At 39.6% G+C, this 16,062-nt stretch overlaps 1 protein-coding gene and 1 long non-coding RNA gene across 17 annotated transcripts in view; one reads left to right on the top strand and one right to left on the bottom strand.

Annotated features, from left to right (window-relative positions):
- Nucleotides 1-16,062, top strand: part of TENM2 (teneurin transmembrane protein 2) — a 1,090,181-nt gene that overhangs the window by 1,068,762 nt on the left and 5,357 nt on the right. For all 15 annotated transcript variants that reach the window (XM_065554888.1, XM_065554886.1, XM_065554895.1 and 12 more), the window contains 4 exons: nucleotides 12-187; nucleotides 2,578-2,813; nucleotides 9,461-9,757; nucleotides 11,885-13,499. In XM_065554888.1, coding sequence (XP_065410960.1) covers nucleotides 12-187; nucleotides 2,578-2,813; nucleotides 9,461-9,757; nucleotides 11,885-13,499 — 2,324 coding nt within the window. The remainder of the gene's footprint in view (nucleotides 1-11; nucleotides 188-2,577; nucleotides 2,814-9,460; nucleotides 9,758-11,884; nucleotides 13,500-16,062) is intronic.
- The window catches only part of LOC135973158 (uncharacterized), a 70,361-nt gene continuing 66,371 nt past the window's right edge, over nucleotides 12,073-16,062 (bottom strand). The window contains exons 1-2 of one of the 2 annotated variants that reach the window (XR_010589860.1): nucleotides 15,004-15,466; nucleotides 12,073-13,742 (exon numbers count right to left, since the gene is read on the bottom strand). This is a non-coding gene — a long non-coding RNA (uncharacterized LOC135973158). Of the gene's footprint in view, nucleotides 13,743-15,003; nucleotides 15,467-16,062 lie in introns of those variants that run through there. The other variant, XR_010589859.1, reaches the window with a different exon arrangement.

Raw genomic sequence — 16,062 nt, 5'->3', positions numbered from 1 at the left:
TTATCTATTAGCTATGACCACGAAGGACGCTTGACCAATGTAACACGTCCCACCGGAGTGGTGACCAGCCTTCACCGGGAAATGGAAAAATCTATTACCATCGATATAGAGAATTCCAACCGGGATGATGATGTAACAGTCATTACCAATCTCTCCTCTGTGGAGGCTTCCTATACAGTGGTTCAAGGTACAAGAGTGTACTTTTCAGTGCTTTAGACACAGACCAATATCTCCCTAGTACTTTAAGGGAGCCGTTCTCAAAAGATTCATATCATAAGTGCACTTTTGAGCAGGAAAAAAAATAACATAAGGTTCTTGGAGGAAACTCCCATACATACTCTGTGAAAATGGCAGTACCTCAGGACAGGCAGGGGAAGTTTTGTCTATCCTAGTTGAGTCAAATACAGTATGATCATTACCTGTTGTAAATTGGCTCTGCTGATGCCTTTCATGTCAGGTTTACTTTACCCACATTCAGAGTGCATTGCACTCCAATGCAACATTGGCTATGACTTTAGGGACAAAAAGGTAGATTCTTTACAGTGACGTAATGAACTTGTATAAACTATCTCACTGTAAAATCCTAGCTGAGACAAGGTGTAGGCAGTTTTTAATCATAGTGTAGCTTGATGAGATCAGCCCCCCAGCCCTGCTGCCCTGATTTATCTAAGTTAATTCTTCAAGTTAATGGAACTGCTCATTTGAGTAAAATGCAGGATCAGGCCCTTTTCTGATGCCATGACAAGAAAAAAAAACATGTACCATGTTTTCAATGCAACATTACCACGTCAGAGAGTGCTGCCGCAGCTGGCATACCACAGAAGAGATCAGCAATAAAATGGTTAACTGTTCCTTTGTGTGAAACTTTCTGACATGGCCCAAACATTGTATATGACACAGTGTAAACAGTCACAGTTACCGAAGATAGATTGAAAGGAGTTTAGTGGATGATGTTTTTTTAATTAAGAGATAATGTCACTGGAATAAGAACATTGTCACAGGACAATAGTCTCCTTCTGACATATAAATGTCAACATTTATAGACTATTATCCTCTGACACCTCCTGTTCCAATGACTTTATTTCTGTTATACCAAATGATTAATTATGTAGATGCTGTCCTTTTGTCAAATGGATATTGATGCTTTGGTGAGCTGCGCACAACTGAAGTACCGAAAAGCTCCATTCTGATTGTCTTACAGAATAGAGCTGGCTGTGTCAACCAGTCAGAGAATAACATGGCTATAAAAGTACAGTTTTATTTTTATAACTTTTATCAATAAGCGAAAAGGGCAAACATCTGATTGGCTAGCCTAGCTTCTTTATTGTCGGATAAAGAATGACACATACACACATAAAGGATTGTGTCTGCCAGCTTGTATTGTTGGGGTATCACACCTTTGGGATTTAAAACTAATCTATAACACTGTGCTGTGTATCTGCCGGGAGGGCAGTTTTTAAAAGACTGAAAAAGAAGGAAGGGATTAGTTGTTCACTTCTGACAAAAGATTCCAATGGTCTCTTTTTACGTCACAGCGTTTAATAGGCTTGTTATTCATCCCACAGTTCAGTTAAAAAACATAATTTTCCCCTGGGTTTTGCTCATTTTAGAAATGCATCTATATAAATTATGGAGCTGAAATACGTCAGTATATGTTTTGATTTACAATTCAGAGTACCATATATACTCGTTCATAAGCCAAATTTTTTTAGTAAAAAACGGAAGCACCAGAGAAGGGGGTCGGCTTATGAACGTGTATAGAGAGGGAGAGGTGGGACACAGCCCCTGCCCCCAACAAAGGGAGCAAGGAGAGGCAGCACAGCCACCAGAGATGGGCCAGAGTCTCTCCGCTTCTGGCCATGCTGCTCTCCCCCCATCCTCCGAAGCAGCTGCAGCTCCGGGGCTGGCAGGCTGCAGCCATGCCACTCGGCCCCACCCCTCAGCCTGCTGGAACATGCTGCGGCAGCGCCACCCGGTCTGGCCCACCGGAGCACGCTACAGCCACGCTGCCCAGCCTGCCGAAGCAGCTCCAGCCAGGCCAGAGACATCCTTCCCTGGCCCTCCCCAGATAAGGTGGGAAGGGATGGGATGGGGACAATGTGGGGGTCCCGGGCTAGGGGTGGGATCATGTTGGAGGTGGTCACAGGGGTTATTCCCCTGACCCCCAGCTTCTCCACCCCCAAAAATTTCCCCACCAGTTGCTGTCCCGGCCAGTCAGGGTAAGCAACTGGTGTGCCAGGACACTTTGTTTACTTAGGTTATCTCCATGCCTGTGGACGCTCGAGGTAAACAAACCATCTCGGCCCGCCAGTGGCTTATCCTGATGGCCTGGGAGCTTGTGATCGAGTATATATGGTAAATGAAAAACAACAGTATAAACTATAGCACCTCTGCAGGCTAGGAACATTAATACCATTGTTCTTTACATAAGTCAATAACATTGGTAATATCTACCATAGCACAACGCAGGCAGACTTCATTTGACATCAATGGAAGTACCATGAAAACCTATTAAGTTGGTGCTATCTTCTCTTTATGACTAAAGTAGCTAAATATTGTTTTTTATTATTTTACTAGACCAAGTGAGGAATAGCTACCAGCTCTGTAATAATGGCACTTTGAGAGTGATGTATGCCAATGGAATGAGTATTAGCTTCCACAGTGAACCTCACGTCCTGGCTGGTACTGTGACCCCTACCATAGGACGATGTAATATTTCCCTGCCAATGGAAAATGGCTTAAATTCAATTGAGTGGCGCCTGAGAAAAGAACAGATAAAAGGCAAAGTGACGGTGTTTGGAAGAAAGCTCAGGGTAAGTGGAACTCACCGTTACAACAACAGTCTTTTGTCCTGTATCTAGACTGTTTTCTACTCTAAATGATATTTTATTCAATTCTAATTCAAACAAATGAATAAGACAATGAAGTGGAGTAGCAATGGTGACGTTTTATGTATTTGAGAGGCCAAATAAACCGATGGAATAGTCTGCTGTTGCCAGTTATCAGAAGCTCCATCAACTAGAAGATTCAAAAGGAGGCTGGTAAAAAATACCCCGTAAGGGATAAGAGTCACTATGTTGGTGGAATTGCCATCTTTCTAATGAGCTGCAATATCAAAATCCTGACCACTTGTTGTCTACCAATATACTGTGGAACTCTTCACAAGAATTTGTCTGAGTCTCCAAACAAAATTCTAGTTCATGTAATTACATTCTACTAACCTAAATTCCCCCTGCAATTTCTCTGAGATAAGTAGTTGTCTTCATTTCCTTTCATAAACTTCAAGGCTGTGTTAATAATTTCACTGTGGATGAAGTGGCTCCAGTATGCAGAGATTGGAAGGCACATTGGGATACTGGGAAGAAAAATGTGATGGGTCTCATCCAAAGCCCATTCAAGTCAATCAGAGACTTCTGTTGGCTTCATTGGGTATTGGATCAGGGTGTATATAGAATCATAGAAATATAGAGCTGGAAGAGACCTAGAGAGGTCATCTAGTTCATACCCCTTAACATATTTGAAGATTGTTATTTGGTCCCCCCTCAGTTATCTTTTCTCAAGAATAAATATGCCTGTTTTTTTAATCTTTCCCCATAGGTGGGGTTTTCTAAACCTTTTATCATTTTTTTGCTTGCCTCTGGACTCTTTCCAATTTCTCCACATCTTTCCTAAAATGTGGCATCCGGAATTGGACACAGTACTCCAGCTGAGGCTTCACCAGTGCCAAGTAGAGCAGGACAGTTACCTCCCATGTGTTATATACAACACTCCTATTTATACACTTCAGAACAATATTAGCTTTTTTTGCAGCTGCATCACATTTTTCGCTCTTGTTCAATTTGTGAGCCACTATAACCCCCAGATCCATTTCAGCAGTACTACCACCTACACCGTTATTCCCCATTTGTAGATGTGCATTTGATTTTTTCCATCCTAAGTGAAGTATTTTGCACTTTACTTTATTGAATTTCATCTTGTTGATTTCAGCCCAATTCTTCAATTTGCCAAGGTTGTTTTGAATTCTAATCCTATCCTCCAAAGTGCTTGCAACCCCTCCCAATTTGGTGTCATCTACAATTTTTATAAGCATACTTTCCTCTGCTATTCAAATCATTAATGAAAATATGGAACAGTGCCAAGCCCAATATTGACCTGGTGGGACCCTCTAGACACACCCTCCCAGTTTGACAGTGAACCACTGATAATTTCTCTTTGAGTATGGTTTTTCAAACAATTGTGCACCCACCTTATAATAATTTCTTCAAGGCATTATTTCCCTAGTTTGCTTTTGAGGATGTTATATGAGATAGTGTGAAAAGCCTTACTAAAATCGAGAGATATCACATACTACTTCCCTATCCACTAGGCTAGTAACCCTGTCAAAGAAAGAAATTATCTTCGTTTGGCATGATTTGTTCTTGACAAATCCATGCTTGCTATTCCTTATAATGCTATTATCCTCTTGGTGCTTACAAATTGATTGTGTAATAATTTGTTCCAATATCTTTCGAGGTATCAAAGTTAGGCTGACTGGTATATAATTCTCCAGGTCCTCTTTGTTCCCCATTTTAAAGATAAGTACAGTGTTTGCCGTTGTCCAGTCCTCCAGGCCCTCACCCGTCCTCCCTGAGTTCTTGAAGATAATTAACAGTTCCAAGATTGTTTCACCTAGCTCCTTAAGGAATTGCATAAAGTGTTCTTATCATTAGATATTATACACCGAATCAACTGCTTAGTTATTTGCAGAGAGAAATAAGACAGGAGATGTTACTTTTTAACATTCTCCTGATGTTTAGTGGTTAGCAAATTCTCAGCGCTGAGTTATCAGTAGTTCTCCCTGTTTTCTTTATGCTGTCTGTATCTTCAGAGTTGCATGCTCCTGTATTTTTTTAAAAAGACAAAAACTGGAATGAGATTAGCAGCTAAATCCTTAATGACTGGATTTCAGGACTGTGTAATTGATTTTTGATATGCTGTACTGTAGAAGTTGATTATAAGTAGTAATCACTCCTTTTCTAAGATAAATCAGCTCTGCATTTTGACTAGGTCTTCAAAACAAAAATAAATGAGGCCCTAAAATAAAATGGCTATAATCCTTACTCTAAATATCAAAAATTTAATAGAGGTACTTGTGGTAATTAGCTGAAGTTAAATGCACAAATCTTAGAGCTGAATCCTTGCCAGAGTTAGATTTTCTTCCATCATGTTTATGCAAATCAAAACACAGCTTTATCTATCAACACCTCAACATTTAATTGTCTGGTGTTAGTTCCTGTAACAATAATCACATATCCATTTAGCTCTTTTAAATGGAAATTACTATGAGATTATAGCAGGTTGAGTGGACTGAAAATGCAATTTGAAAATGAGGGAGAAAGCATAGAATTTATTTGCATCTCATTTATTTTAATTCACCTTTGTAAACTGTTTAGTGAATGAAATAAAAGCAACTGTACTGGAAAATTGCAAGGGAGCAGGTGGGATGCAAGGTAGGCAGGGAGGTGCAGCAGCGTGGGATAGATCAGCATGAATGGAGGGCACAATAGATAATGAGTTATAGCTTCCATGAGTATTTCAGATCAATCAGAACACTCACACGTCTTTCAGCTGAGGCCCAAATTTGGGACAGAGACACAGAACCAGGGGCATGTGAAAGACGTCAGTGCAGGAGTCTGTCCTTGTATGTGATTAATTTCTTAAGGCAAATACTATTTTCAATATTAAATCTCCCTCCTGAAATTTCTCATGTAAATATTAGCCATGACTGAAGTGAGATAACATCAGCTTTGTGTATGGGACATAGGTACATTTCAATCTCAAATTTAAGAACCTCTTTCTTGAGGGCTCTCAATTGAGAGGTCAGATGCAGTCATTCCCAGATGGTTGGTGCTCAGATATTATGCGATGGGTGCCTTACAAAATCATGCATCCATACTTCCTTGGTGTGTTGTATGCTATCAGCATTGTGATCACAACCTTACACATCCACATTCTGCTGGGCAGAAAACTCCTGCTGCTCAACATGCAACTATCCACTTGTAGTTTACCACATCAGCATTATGGTAGCACAATACTGTATTAGTAATTCTGTAGTTTATCCCAGCAAGGGTCATGGGGTGTTGTTGAGCATAACATTGCACCTTTAGAGATATGAGCTTTGTCTCTGTAATTTATTCCAATGTTCACATGACTTATGAATTTTTGAGCACTTAACATCAACCTAACTCTCGTATTTGCACTCCCGAGTGGAAAAGAGAAGGGGCCATTAGTGCTGATGGCAGGAACAAGTCATAGTAGGGCTAGGATGTAGCTCTCCCCCAAGCACCAGCTCATACCTGGGGCAAGAGCATGCTACATCTTCTCTAAAGGTTTAACAAGGGCCCCAGTGAGCATACTCCCCACAGTGGCTGTGGAGGCATTATCCCTGCTCTTGCCTATGCCAGCATAAAGCTCCACTGCTTGTAGGGAAACCTCTCCCTTACTTTGGGGTCAGGATTAAAGAGCCATAATTAAGCCTATATAGGAAAATGTGTAATTTTTTTTTAATTTGTGTCAGGTATTCTTGTTTACTGGTACATTATCAGTAGTGTATTGAATGTTGTTCAGGCAAATTAATACAGAACCCAGAGAAAGAAAGAGAGAGAGATTACACTTTTGGGTTTGTTTGTTTTTGTTTTGTTTTTGTATATACTGTAATATCACTCAAGTGAATTTTGCTGGAAGAACCATTAACCAACATCTAGAAAGGCTCTTCCCTATTGTGACTTACACAGCAACAGCAAAAAGAAGAAGCAGATGTGTGTGTAGGTAGCAGAACAAAAGAAAAATAGCTTGCTAGATAATCTTCAGTCATGATAGTCGTATTAGTGTTATTAGCGTTCCCCAAAGGAGTGGGAGTTAGTCATTTTGTTTGGGTTTCTATATAATTAATATGACATTGCAATTATACTCTGTGGTGTTACTTATTTTACAAATGAAAACGAAGTTACTGAATTATCAAACAGGTGCTTCTTTATTCTCAGAGTAATGTTTTTGTGTAGCTATTCTGGTGTATAATTGTTCAGAAAGCTGGTACTTCAACTCACTGTGACAAAAATCTAGTAACATTTGTAAAGTATATTCAGCTTCCTTCAGAGCAAAAGGAGAGAGCCCTTAAACTCAACTTTACTAGCAAAGGCAGGGTGCAGGATACAGCTGCTGTGATGAGGCAAAACTGTCAAGCTGTTTATAAAGACGCAAAACTCTTAAAAGAGCTGAATTTTCAAACAATTGGTTTCGCCTCACTCCCTCCACACAAAAAACATCCAAGAAGGCAGGATATCACCATGCCTCCTACAAATAAAGACAACAGAGGAGCAAGAGTTGGTTATGGGGTTTTGGTGCTTGGTGAGGACCTCCAGAGGTTCAGACAGCAACTTTGTGGTTCTCTCACCACTGGCTTTATAGGATCATAAGTTTCAGTGTTGGCAATGGGATTTTGTTGCTCTTGTATGTTTGTGAATAGCAACATCACTTACTGATGGAAACCCACAATGCAACATATAGCAGTAGAGGATTTATGATCTAGTAATTTTAGGTCTAGAAGGAGAAAATACCTTTAAGAAATCTTAGAAACGTTTAAAAACCCTGTAATTAGGATAATTATATACAAAAATAATTTAAAATTCCCTCTAAATTATGAAAAAAACTTTCCTGGTGAATTCCTCAAATAAATTGGACTAATAAATTCCTATTAGTCATATGTGTCTGTGAGGATTAGTTACTTTAGAAAGAATTGAAATTTCAGAGCTATGCTAGAATTTTCCTTTAATTGTACAGACATATGTCTTTAATATAATAATCAGGTACCCTCTATTTTCCCCAGTAGCTCTTAAAGTGCAGGGTTTCCATGGACATTTGACATGTACACAGATTTTGCACTCACATAAATGGTGGCCACTTCTGAAAGTTTGCCCTCTACAGCTGAGTTCTGCTTCCAAGACTTCCTTTCTACTAAAACCTTGAATAAGGAATAAGATGGAGCATTTCCTTTCCTAAGTTTTTTTCTTAACTACTACTATTGTCTTCACATCAGAGCTAGTCTATTTGTCAATATCAAAACCTTCTTTGGGAAATTCCACATGAAGAGCAATTTCTAAGAGTTACTAAGGAAATGAAAACTGTGTTAAAAGAGCTGAATTTTATTAACTGGACAATATCAGACGGAGAAAAATTAACAATAATTTAAAAAAATATTTTCTTATGAACACAAAATTGTATTAATTTTAAAATTGCTTTTTATAGAACTGAATTCCTACAGAGTGGGTTGGGATGGGAATTGGGCTTACTCTGCCAGTGAAAATAATTCAGAATAACTTTTATGTCCTCTAGGAAGGCTCAGGATTAATTTACATATTGTTTGATGTGCAGTTTAAATTTGGATAAGAGAAAATGTTGCTTAATCAAAGCTACTGTAAAATATAAGCTGAAGAACAAATTCCCAGGAACAGATGAATACTTCTTAAGTAGTCCTTGCTGTCAAAAGATATCTAATTTAAAGACTTCTACTTTATTAATGGTGCGTTCACAATTAAATTACTTAAGAAGCTTTATTAGATTACAGCGCTGGCCTGGATTTTCTGTGGCTTGGCCTCCAGTGAGTATACTGCTTTATCTTTCTTATAGCATTTGCAGTAGTGAACGCTATAGTTGAGGTTACATATTCAGTTCTTACAACCCCTTGTTCTCGTATGCTCACAACTTTCCAAAAACATTTCCTGTGGGACTGAAACTTTTCATGCTGTGTTGTGTTTGTTTTTTGAAAGTCTTACTAAAGAAAGTGAGAAAGTGAAATATATTTACTCAGCTTAAAGAAATTTATGGGATTTTTATTGCTTGCAAGGGACCTTAGCTTGCAAGATGCTGGGAGTTCAGCTTGCTCAGCAAGCACCTTGTGGGATCAAAGCCCAAAGCCTCAAAAAGGACTGAACAAAAAACATTCTGTGTGCCAGCACCTCTGAGGAAAAACCTCTCTGTTGAAAGTGGGGGAAGGAGAAAGTGTTGAAGGCATGGATTCTCAACTTGGGGGTTGTGACTCCAACAGCGGTCAGGGCAGCCCTCCTATTTATATGGCTAGATTGAAGGGGGAGTCCTCAAAACTCTTTCCTGGTGTACTGTGGGGTCATGGTATGAAAAAATGTTGAGAACTACTAGTGTAAGCCGTTGAAAAATTACTTCTGAGCATACTCTGTGGGTATCTACTAAATGTTAACAGCTTATAACAAGCCCAGGGGCTGTTGCTCAGAGATTACTGCTAGCCCAGGATGCATTGTAAAATGTCTCAGCAAAACACTCCTGCATTTTTTTAGTAAATTCTGGGAAATTTAATTGTCCTTTCAATTTATTAGTATTTTCACTGTAGCAGTTAGCATGGACTAGGATTTATCGATTCACTGAACACAGCCTTCTTCCATTTGTATAGGTCCATGGAAGGAACTTGCTGTCCATTGATTATGACCGAAACATCCGCACAGAGAAAATATATGATGATCATCGGAAGTTTACACTGAGAATAATTTATGATCAGCTAGGACGTCCTTTTCTTTGGCTACCCAGCAGTGGGCTTGCTGCTGTCAACGTTTCTTATTTCTTCAATGGACGACTGGCTGGACTTCAACGCGGTGCCATGAGTGAAAGAACAGATATAGATAAGCAAGGCCGAATCATATCCCGCATGTTTGCTGATGGGAAAGTGTGGAGTTACACGTACCTGGAAAAGGTAAGTGGCTTAATTTAAACTACAGCAATAGTTACAAAGGCTGAAAAGGTGTTAGGCATTGGCACAAAAGGTGTTAGGCATTGTGACGCTGAGCATCACACTGCCTAACTTTTAGGCATCTAGAAAATCACTAGATTCACAAAGCCTGTGTAAGGTGCCTAGGCTGCCTATACAGTGAATGGAGAAAGAGAGAGGCACATTAGAGCGTGATTCACAAAAGCCAGGTTGCTAGGTGTGAAGTGCAGGCTAAACTAGCTAATAGGAGATGCCGACCAGAGGAATGTGTGCCCCTCTTATGGAGACAGGCACCGAAGTCTGGGCTGCAGGGAAGGGCCTGTTTCTGTTAGCAATTCACAGCCAGGAACTCTGTTTGGAGTTAGGCCTTTATACAAGAAGCTGGAGGTGGGAGGAAACCTACCTCTTAACTTTTAGCCCAGTAGTTAGGGGACTTACCTGGGCTGTGGGAAGCCCCCTGTTTGTGCCCCCTTCTCCTCCTCAGGTGAAGGGATGTGCCATCTCTCAGGTGAGTGCTCTAGCACTGATGTAGGGCTCCCTAAGTCTCTCCGGAGGGCAGCAGTTTCCAGGAGAGACTGATGGACCCCCTTCCACCATTAGAATGCCCTCACTCCTGGGATAAATGTTCTGAGGGAGCTCTCCCTCCTCCCCCCACCACCCAGCTGTTCTGTCAGAACTCGCCTGAGAGATGTGCTCAGAGGGCACCCACCAGATTGGGCCCCACACGATCGCCTGTCTGCCCTTAATTTAAATATAGCTTTGGGGCTTTGATGGGAGACAGGTGCTCAGATGCCTGAAGGGAGCCAGCAGTGCACATGCAAAAAGGCAGAAACATAGGCTTCTAATGTTCTTTTACTGCAAAAACTTAGGGATCAAATGCATTTATGCACCTACAGGATTAGGTGGAAGTTTTGTACATTGTAATGGTGCCCAAACTGGGATTTAGGCACCTAAAACAGGGACTTAGGTGCTTAAAGTCTTTTGTACATTCAGGAAAGAGACTGCTATTACATGTTCATATATACATACATATACATGACCTAGGATTCTTAGTGTTCCAACAGTTAAAAAGCCTTTTGTGCCAGATCTGTGAATTTTTTTGTTTTTCAATTAATCAAAGGAAATACTTTGTTCATGGTTCAGCTCTTCTGATATATCCATAAAATAGAATAGGTCACCATATAATAGCATGAACTAACAGGATGAATTTTACTATTTTAAAATGCATGACTAAGCCTGACAGAACATCCCAGTAGCTGCAGATATCTCATCTCTAATCATTATTTATTAAGTGAAAATATGGTAATTCATTTCTATTTAACCTAATTTAAACCACTTTGATCTTGAGAGTTTATCTAATCCTTAAAAACACTGCATGCCATGTTCCCTAAACCCCCTCCCTTCCAGCCTATTGTTTTAGGTATGCTAGAACAGTTCTCTCTGCTAACTTCTCCACACATGTTTTACAGCAGGGGTCCCCAATGCAGTGCCCGCGGGCGCCATGGCACCCACCAGGGCGTCAAAGTGCACCTGCGTACTGGCTGGCGGATGAGCATCCGCCAAAATGCCACCGAGAAGCAGCGTCATCCAGAGGCGTTGCTGCTGAAATGTCGCCGATTTTCTGCTTGGCGGCATTTCAGCGGATGCTCGTCCGCCGCCACGGTCCTCCGTGGCTCGTCATCTGGTGCCCTCCAGACCAAAAAGGTTGGGGCCACTGTTATTGTACATTTATAAGCCATTCAAAGTTATCAAGTACTACAGTATTCAATGTAAATTACAACTGCCAGAGGAGATATAAATTAGGGCATTAAACTAATTTTTCCCAAAACAGCAAAGGAAGAGGGTAGAAGAGGTTGATACAATGTTCCTTCCATTTCCTTCTCGGGATTGATCTTTTTCTCAAAGAGGAAAATGTACTTATCACAGATGTTGGCAATATATTCATACTGTTGGGCAGGATTGCACCTTAGACGTATTTGGATTTTATTTATATTTTTTATTATTGTAACACTGAAACCTATTCAATAAATTTTTGATTTAAAAATGTGCTTTTTCCCCATAAATTCAGAAAGTGAAAGAAACTGAATCTTTGTCTTTTTATTTTTTCAATAGTCCATGGTACTACTGCTTCAGAGCCAACGGCAGTACATCTTTGAGTACGATTCCACAGACCGTCTCCATGCTGTCACCATGCCTAGTGTTGCTCGGCACAGCATGTCCACTCATACATCTATTGGCTACATTAGGAATATTTATAACCCTCCTGAAAGCAATGCTTCAGTGATTTTTGATTACAGCGATGATGGGAGGATTTTGAAAACATCTTTTTTAGGAACTGGTCGACAAGTCTTCTACAAGTATGGGAAACTATCCAAGCTGTCTGAAATTGTTTATGATAGCACTGCAGTTACTTTTGGATATGATGAAACTACTGGAGTTCTGAAAATGGTTAACTTACAGAGTGGTGGCTTTTCGTGCACAATCCGGTACCGTAAAATTGGTCCACTGGTTGACAAACAAATCTACAGGTTTTCTGAAGAAGGCATGGTCAATGCAAGGTTTGATTACACCTATCATGATAATAGCTTTCGGATTGCTAGCATCAAGCCTATAATAAGTGAGACTCCTCTTCCTGTTGATCTTTATCGTTATGATGAGATCTCCGGCAAAGTAGAGCATTTTGGCAAATTTGGAGTAATTTATTATGATATAAATCAAATAATTACTACTGCGGTGATGACACTGAGTAAACACTTTGATACCCATGGGCGCATTAAAGAAGTTCAGTATGAAATGTTCAGATCACTCATGTATTGGATGACAGTCCAGTATGACAGCATGGGAAGAGTAACAAAGAGAGAACTGAAGCTTGGACCTTATGCCAACACAACCAAATATACCTATGATTATGATGGTGATGGGCAGCTCCAAAGTGTGGCAGTAAATGACAGACCAACCTGGCGTTATAGTTATGATCTGAATGGGAATCTTCATCTCTTGAATCCAGGGAACAGCGTACGGTTGATGCCACTACGCTATGATCTAAGAGACAGAATTACACGTCTGGGTGACATGCAGTACAAAATTGATGATGATGGGTTCCTATGTCAACGAGGCTCAGATATATTTGAGTACAACTCAAAAGGTCTCTTAACAAGAGCTTACAACAAAGCAAGTGGATGGAGTATTCAGTACCGTTATGATGGGTTAGGGCGAAGGGCTTCTTGTAAGACTAACTTGGGGCACCATCTTCAGTACTTTTATGCTGACCTTCACAACCCAATGAGAATGACACATGTTTACAATCATTCCAATTCAGAAATTACTTCTCTATACTATGATCTACAAGGCCATCTCTTTGCAATGGAAAGCAGCAGTGGAGAAGAATACTATGTTGCCTCCGATAACACAGGTACACCACTAGCAGTATTCAGTATTAATGGCCTCATGATCAAGCAGCTTCAGTACACTGCATATGGAGAGATATATTATGATTCCAACCCTGACTTTCAATTGGTCATTGGATTTCATGGAGGGCTGTATGATCCTCTGACCAAGCTGGTTCATTTTACTCAGAGAGACTATGATGTTCTAGCTGGGCGTTGGACATCGCCCGATTACACAATGTGGAAAAATATTGGTAAGGAGCCTGCTCCATTCAACTTATACATGTTCAAGAGCAACAACCCTCTCAGCAATGAACTTGATTTAAAGAATTACGTAACAGGTAAGAACTCATTAACGGTTGTTTACTAAAAGGTTTTAGTGCAAATTTCTAAAGTTTAGAATTTTGTGTTGGAAAAAGAAATAGATCAAACTTCTCCATTCCAGGACTTTCCTTCCGCTGTCTCCTCATCCACCTGCAGAACCTTCTCCCATCAAGCTAGGACCATCTTCCCATTCGGTAGTATGAAAAGGACAGCGTAGTCTTGACCCCTGACTCTTGGTTGTGACCCCCCAGTTTAAGAACCTATGAAAGAGAGGCACACATGACTATTAAATAAAGGGGAATCATTTTCAACTAATAATAAATAATAATATTTAGTTTTTATGTAGCACTTTTCATGTAGATTTCAAAGTGCCGTGCAACAGACAGTACCATTATCCCCACTTTGCAAAGGGGAAAGACGAAGACAGTTGAAACTGAGTGCCCCAAGTCATCCAGCAGGTCAGTGGCAGAGTCAGGAATTAGGACTCAGGTCTTTTGACCCCCAGTCCAATGCCCTGTCCCTTCAACAGTATCCTCAGAATTACTTACTAACTTTGTCCATGTGCACAACATGAATTACTACCAAGAGTGGCACTGATTAAACATTTCTTTACTTTCCCCATTCTGCCTTTAAACTCCAACCTATTTTTAGCTCTTGCTTTAAGAAAAGAACCTTAATGTTTTAAACAATGTTTCCTCTTGGAAGACTGAGGAACATCTGTAGTGTTAGGATGTGGAGACAATAAATCAGTTTAGATTGCATGTACTGGGTTTGGGTGACACATCTAACTTCCTCTCAATTACTACTAATTTGCCACTTAGTAGGATCACATAGTATTTGAACTAGCTGCAAACCATTTTTTAAAAAGAAAGGTAATTAAGATGTATTCAGGAGAAACTCTCCGAGAAGTGAGTCTGCAGCATGTTGTAATTAAAAACAGCAGTATGATTTAAAAAACAAAAAACAGAGCTACCACAGTTTTAGTGGCAGCACTTCAAGAAAAGTTATATTGTGACTATGACTACATTGTGTGTGCATAATTTCTCAGGTTGCCCTTCAGTCGTTTTGCATTCTGAAGACACTAGTATTTGCTCTTGATACTGGGAAAAAAATTATCAGTGATCAAAAATATCTTGAATTCTTGGGGTCTAATTCTGTGGTCCTTAATTGAACAAAACTATCAATGTCCGTCAGGGTTTGGCTCAATTAATAATTGCACACTTTGGCCTCTAGTGATTAACTTCAGAAGCCCCCAAACCCAATGGGTCTTGTCTCACTTTAAGAGATTTCATTGCACTCAGAAGATGTTATATTTATTTTCATTCTTGCAGCCACAGAAGAAATTCAGAAAAGATACACTAATTGCTTGTACAATATGAACTTTTAATTCCACCAAAAAATGGTTTATTACTAATGCAGATACGTGCTGCTATCATAGGATTCCCTGGGCTAAAAGAATGTTCTTGGAAAAGAAGTTGTTATATATGGAGTTAATTTTCATAAGTGAGAAATACATACAACCTTCAAACACCATCCTCTAGACATATTTACAGTTAACACCTGATGCTGATTTGCTGACAGCTTTTTGCTGCGGAAAAGAATTTCTCCAGCTGTGTAACGACATCCTGTGAAGAACATTAGAAATAGAAAATAATGAACTATTAGAAAAAGAGGAGGTTCTCTCTCAATTGCCAAATGAGGACAGCTAAAGTAAATTGTTTGGGAGGTAATGTTCTACCATATGATAAACTGAAGCCATGAGAAAAAGGAGTAATTGTCCTATGCTGTATATAGCTTAAGGGAAAATGTATAATATAATGGAAGATCTGTACACATTTCTTTATTGTAACTGGGATAGAATCTGAAATTTTGTACAACGTTATTTATTTCAGTATCTCGAGGAACAACAAAAATTAAGCTTACACATTTAAAACTTCTCCACCCACTAAAATTAGATTTGTAATGGCTCATCCCACCCCACCCCTAAAAGACACTAGGAAAACAAACTTCTAACATGCCCTGGATGTCAACAGATTCAAGCTCGTCAAGCTCTTCTTAATTTCAAACAATTAAAAACAAATTTTTGAATTTTTTTCAGTGAAACCCCAGAGCAAAAAGTTATCAATCTCCCTCCCTATTTTCAGAGAGAAAGGAGTAAGGAAGGGAAAAATTAGAAACATTTTCAATAAAAATGTTCACAAAATTTTTGAATAATCCAAAAGCCATTCCTTTCCAAAACTTGCAGACTGAATATTTTGAATACTTTTGGAAAAATTCTTTCAACCACTTAAGTCATGTTGCTTAATGCACTGCTGGAAGATGTTCAGACACTACTATGATGAGCGCAGGATAGGAACCTATATAGAATAGAACAGAATCATCTGGTAGTCAGGATCCAAATCAGATAGAGCTTTTGGGGGGAAAACCAATACCTTGAACTTCACAAAAACTGACATTGGAGCAGAGGAGGAATGCTCCCTGTGAAACATAACTATATAAGGCCTTGATCCTGCAAAGAGTTATGCATGTGTTTTACTTTATGAAGTTGACTTGAATGGAACTACTCACCTGCTTAAATTT

Source organism: Chrysemys picta, chromosome 8, assembly GCF_011386835.1.
Source record: "Chrysemys picta bellii isolate R12L10 chromosome 8, ASM1138683v2, whole genome shotgun sequence".
In the NCBI taxonomy this organism is placed as follows: domain Eukaryota; kingdom Metazoa; phylum Chordata; order Testudines; family Emydidae; genus Chrysemys; species Chrysemys picta.
The sequence above is the reverse complement of the archived record's forward strand: the minus strand, read 5'-3'. Positions and strand labels throughout refer to the sequence as shown.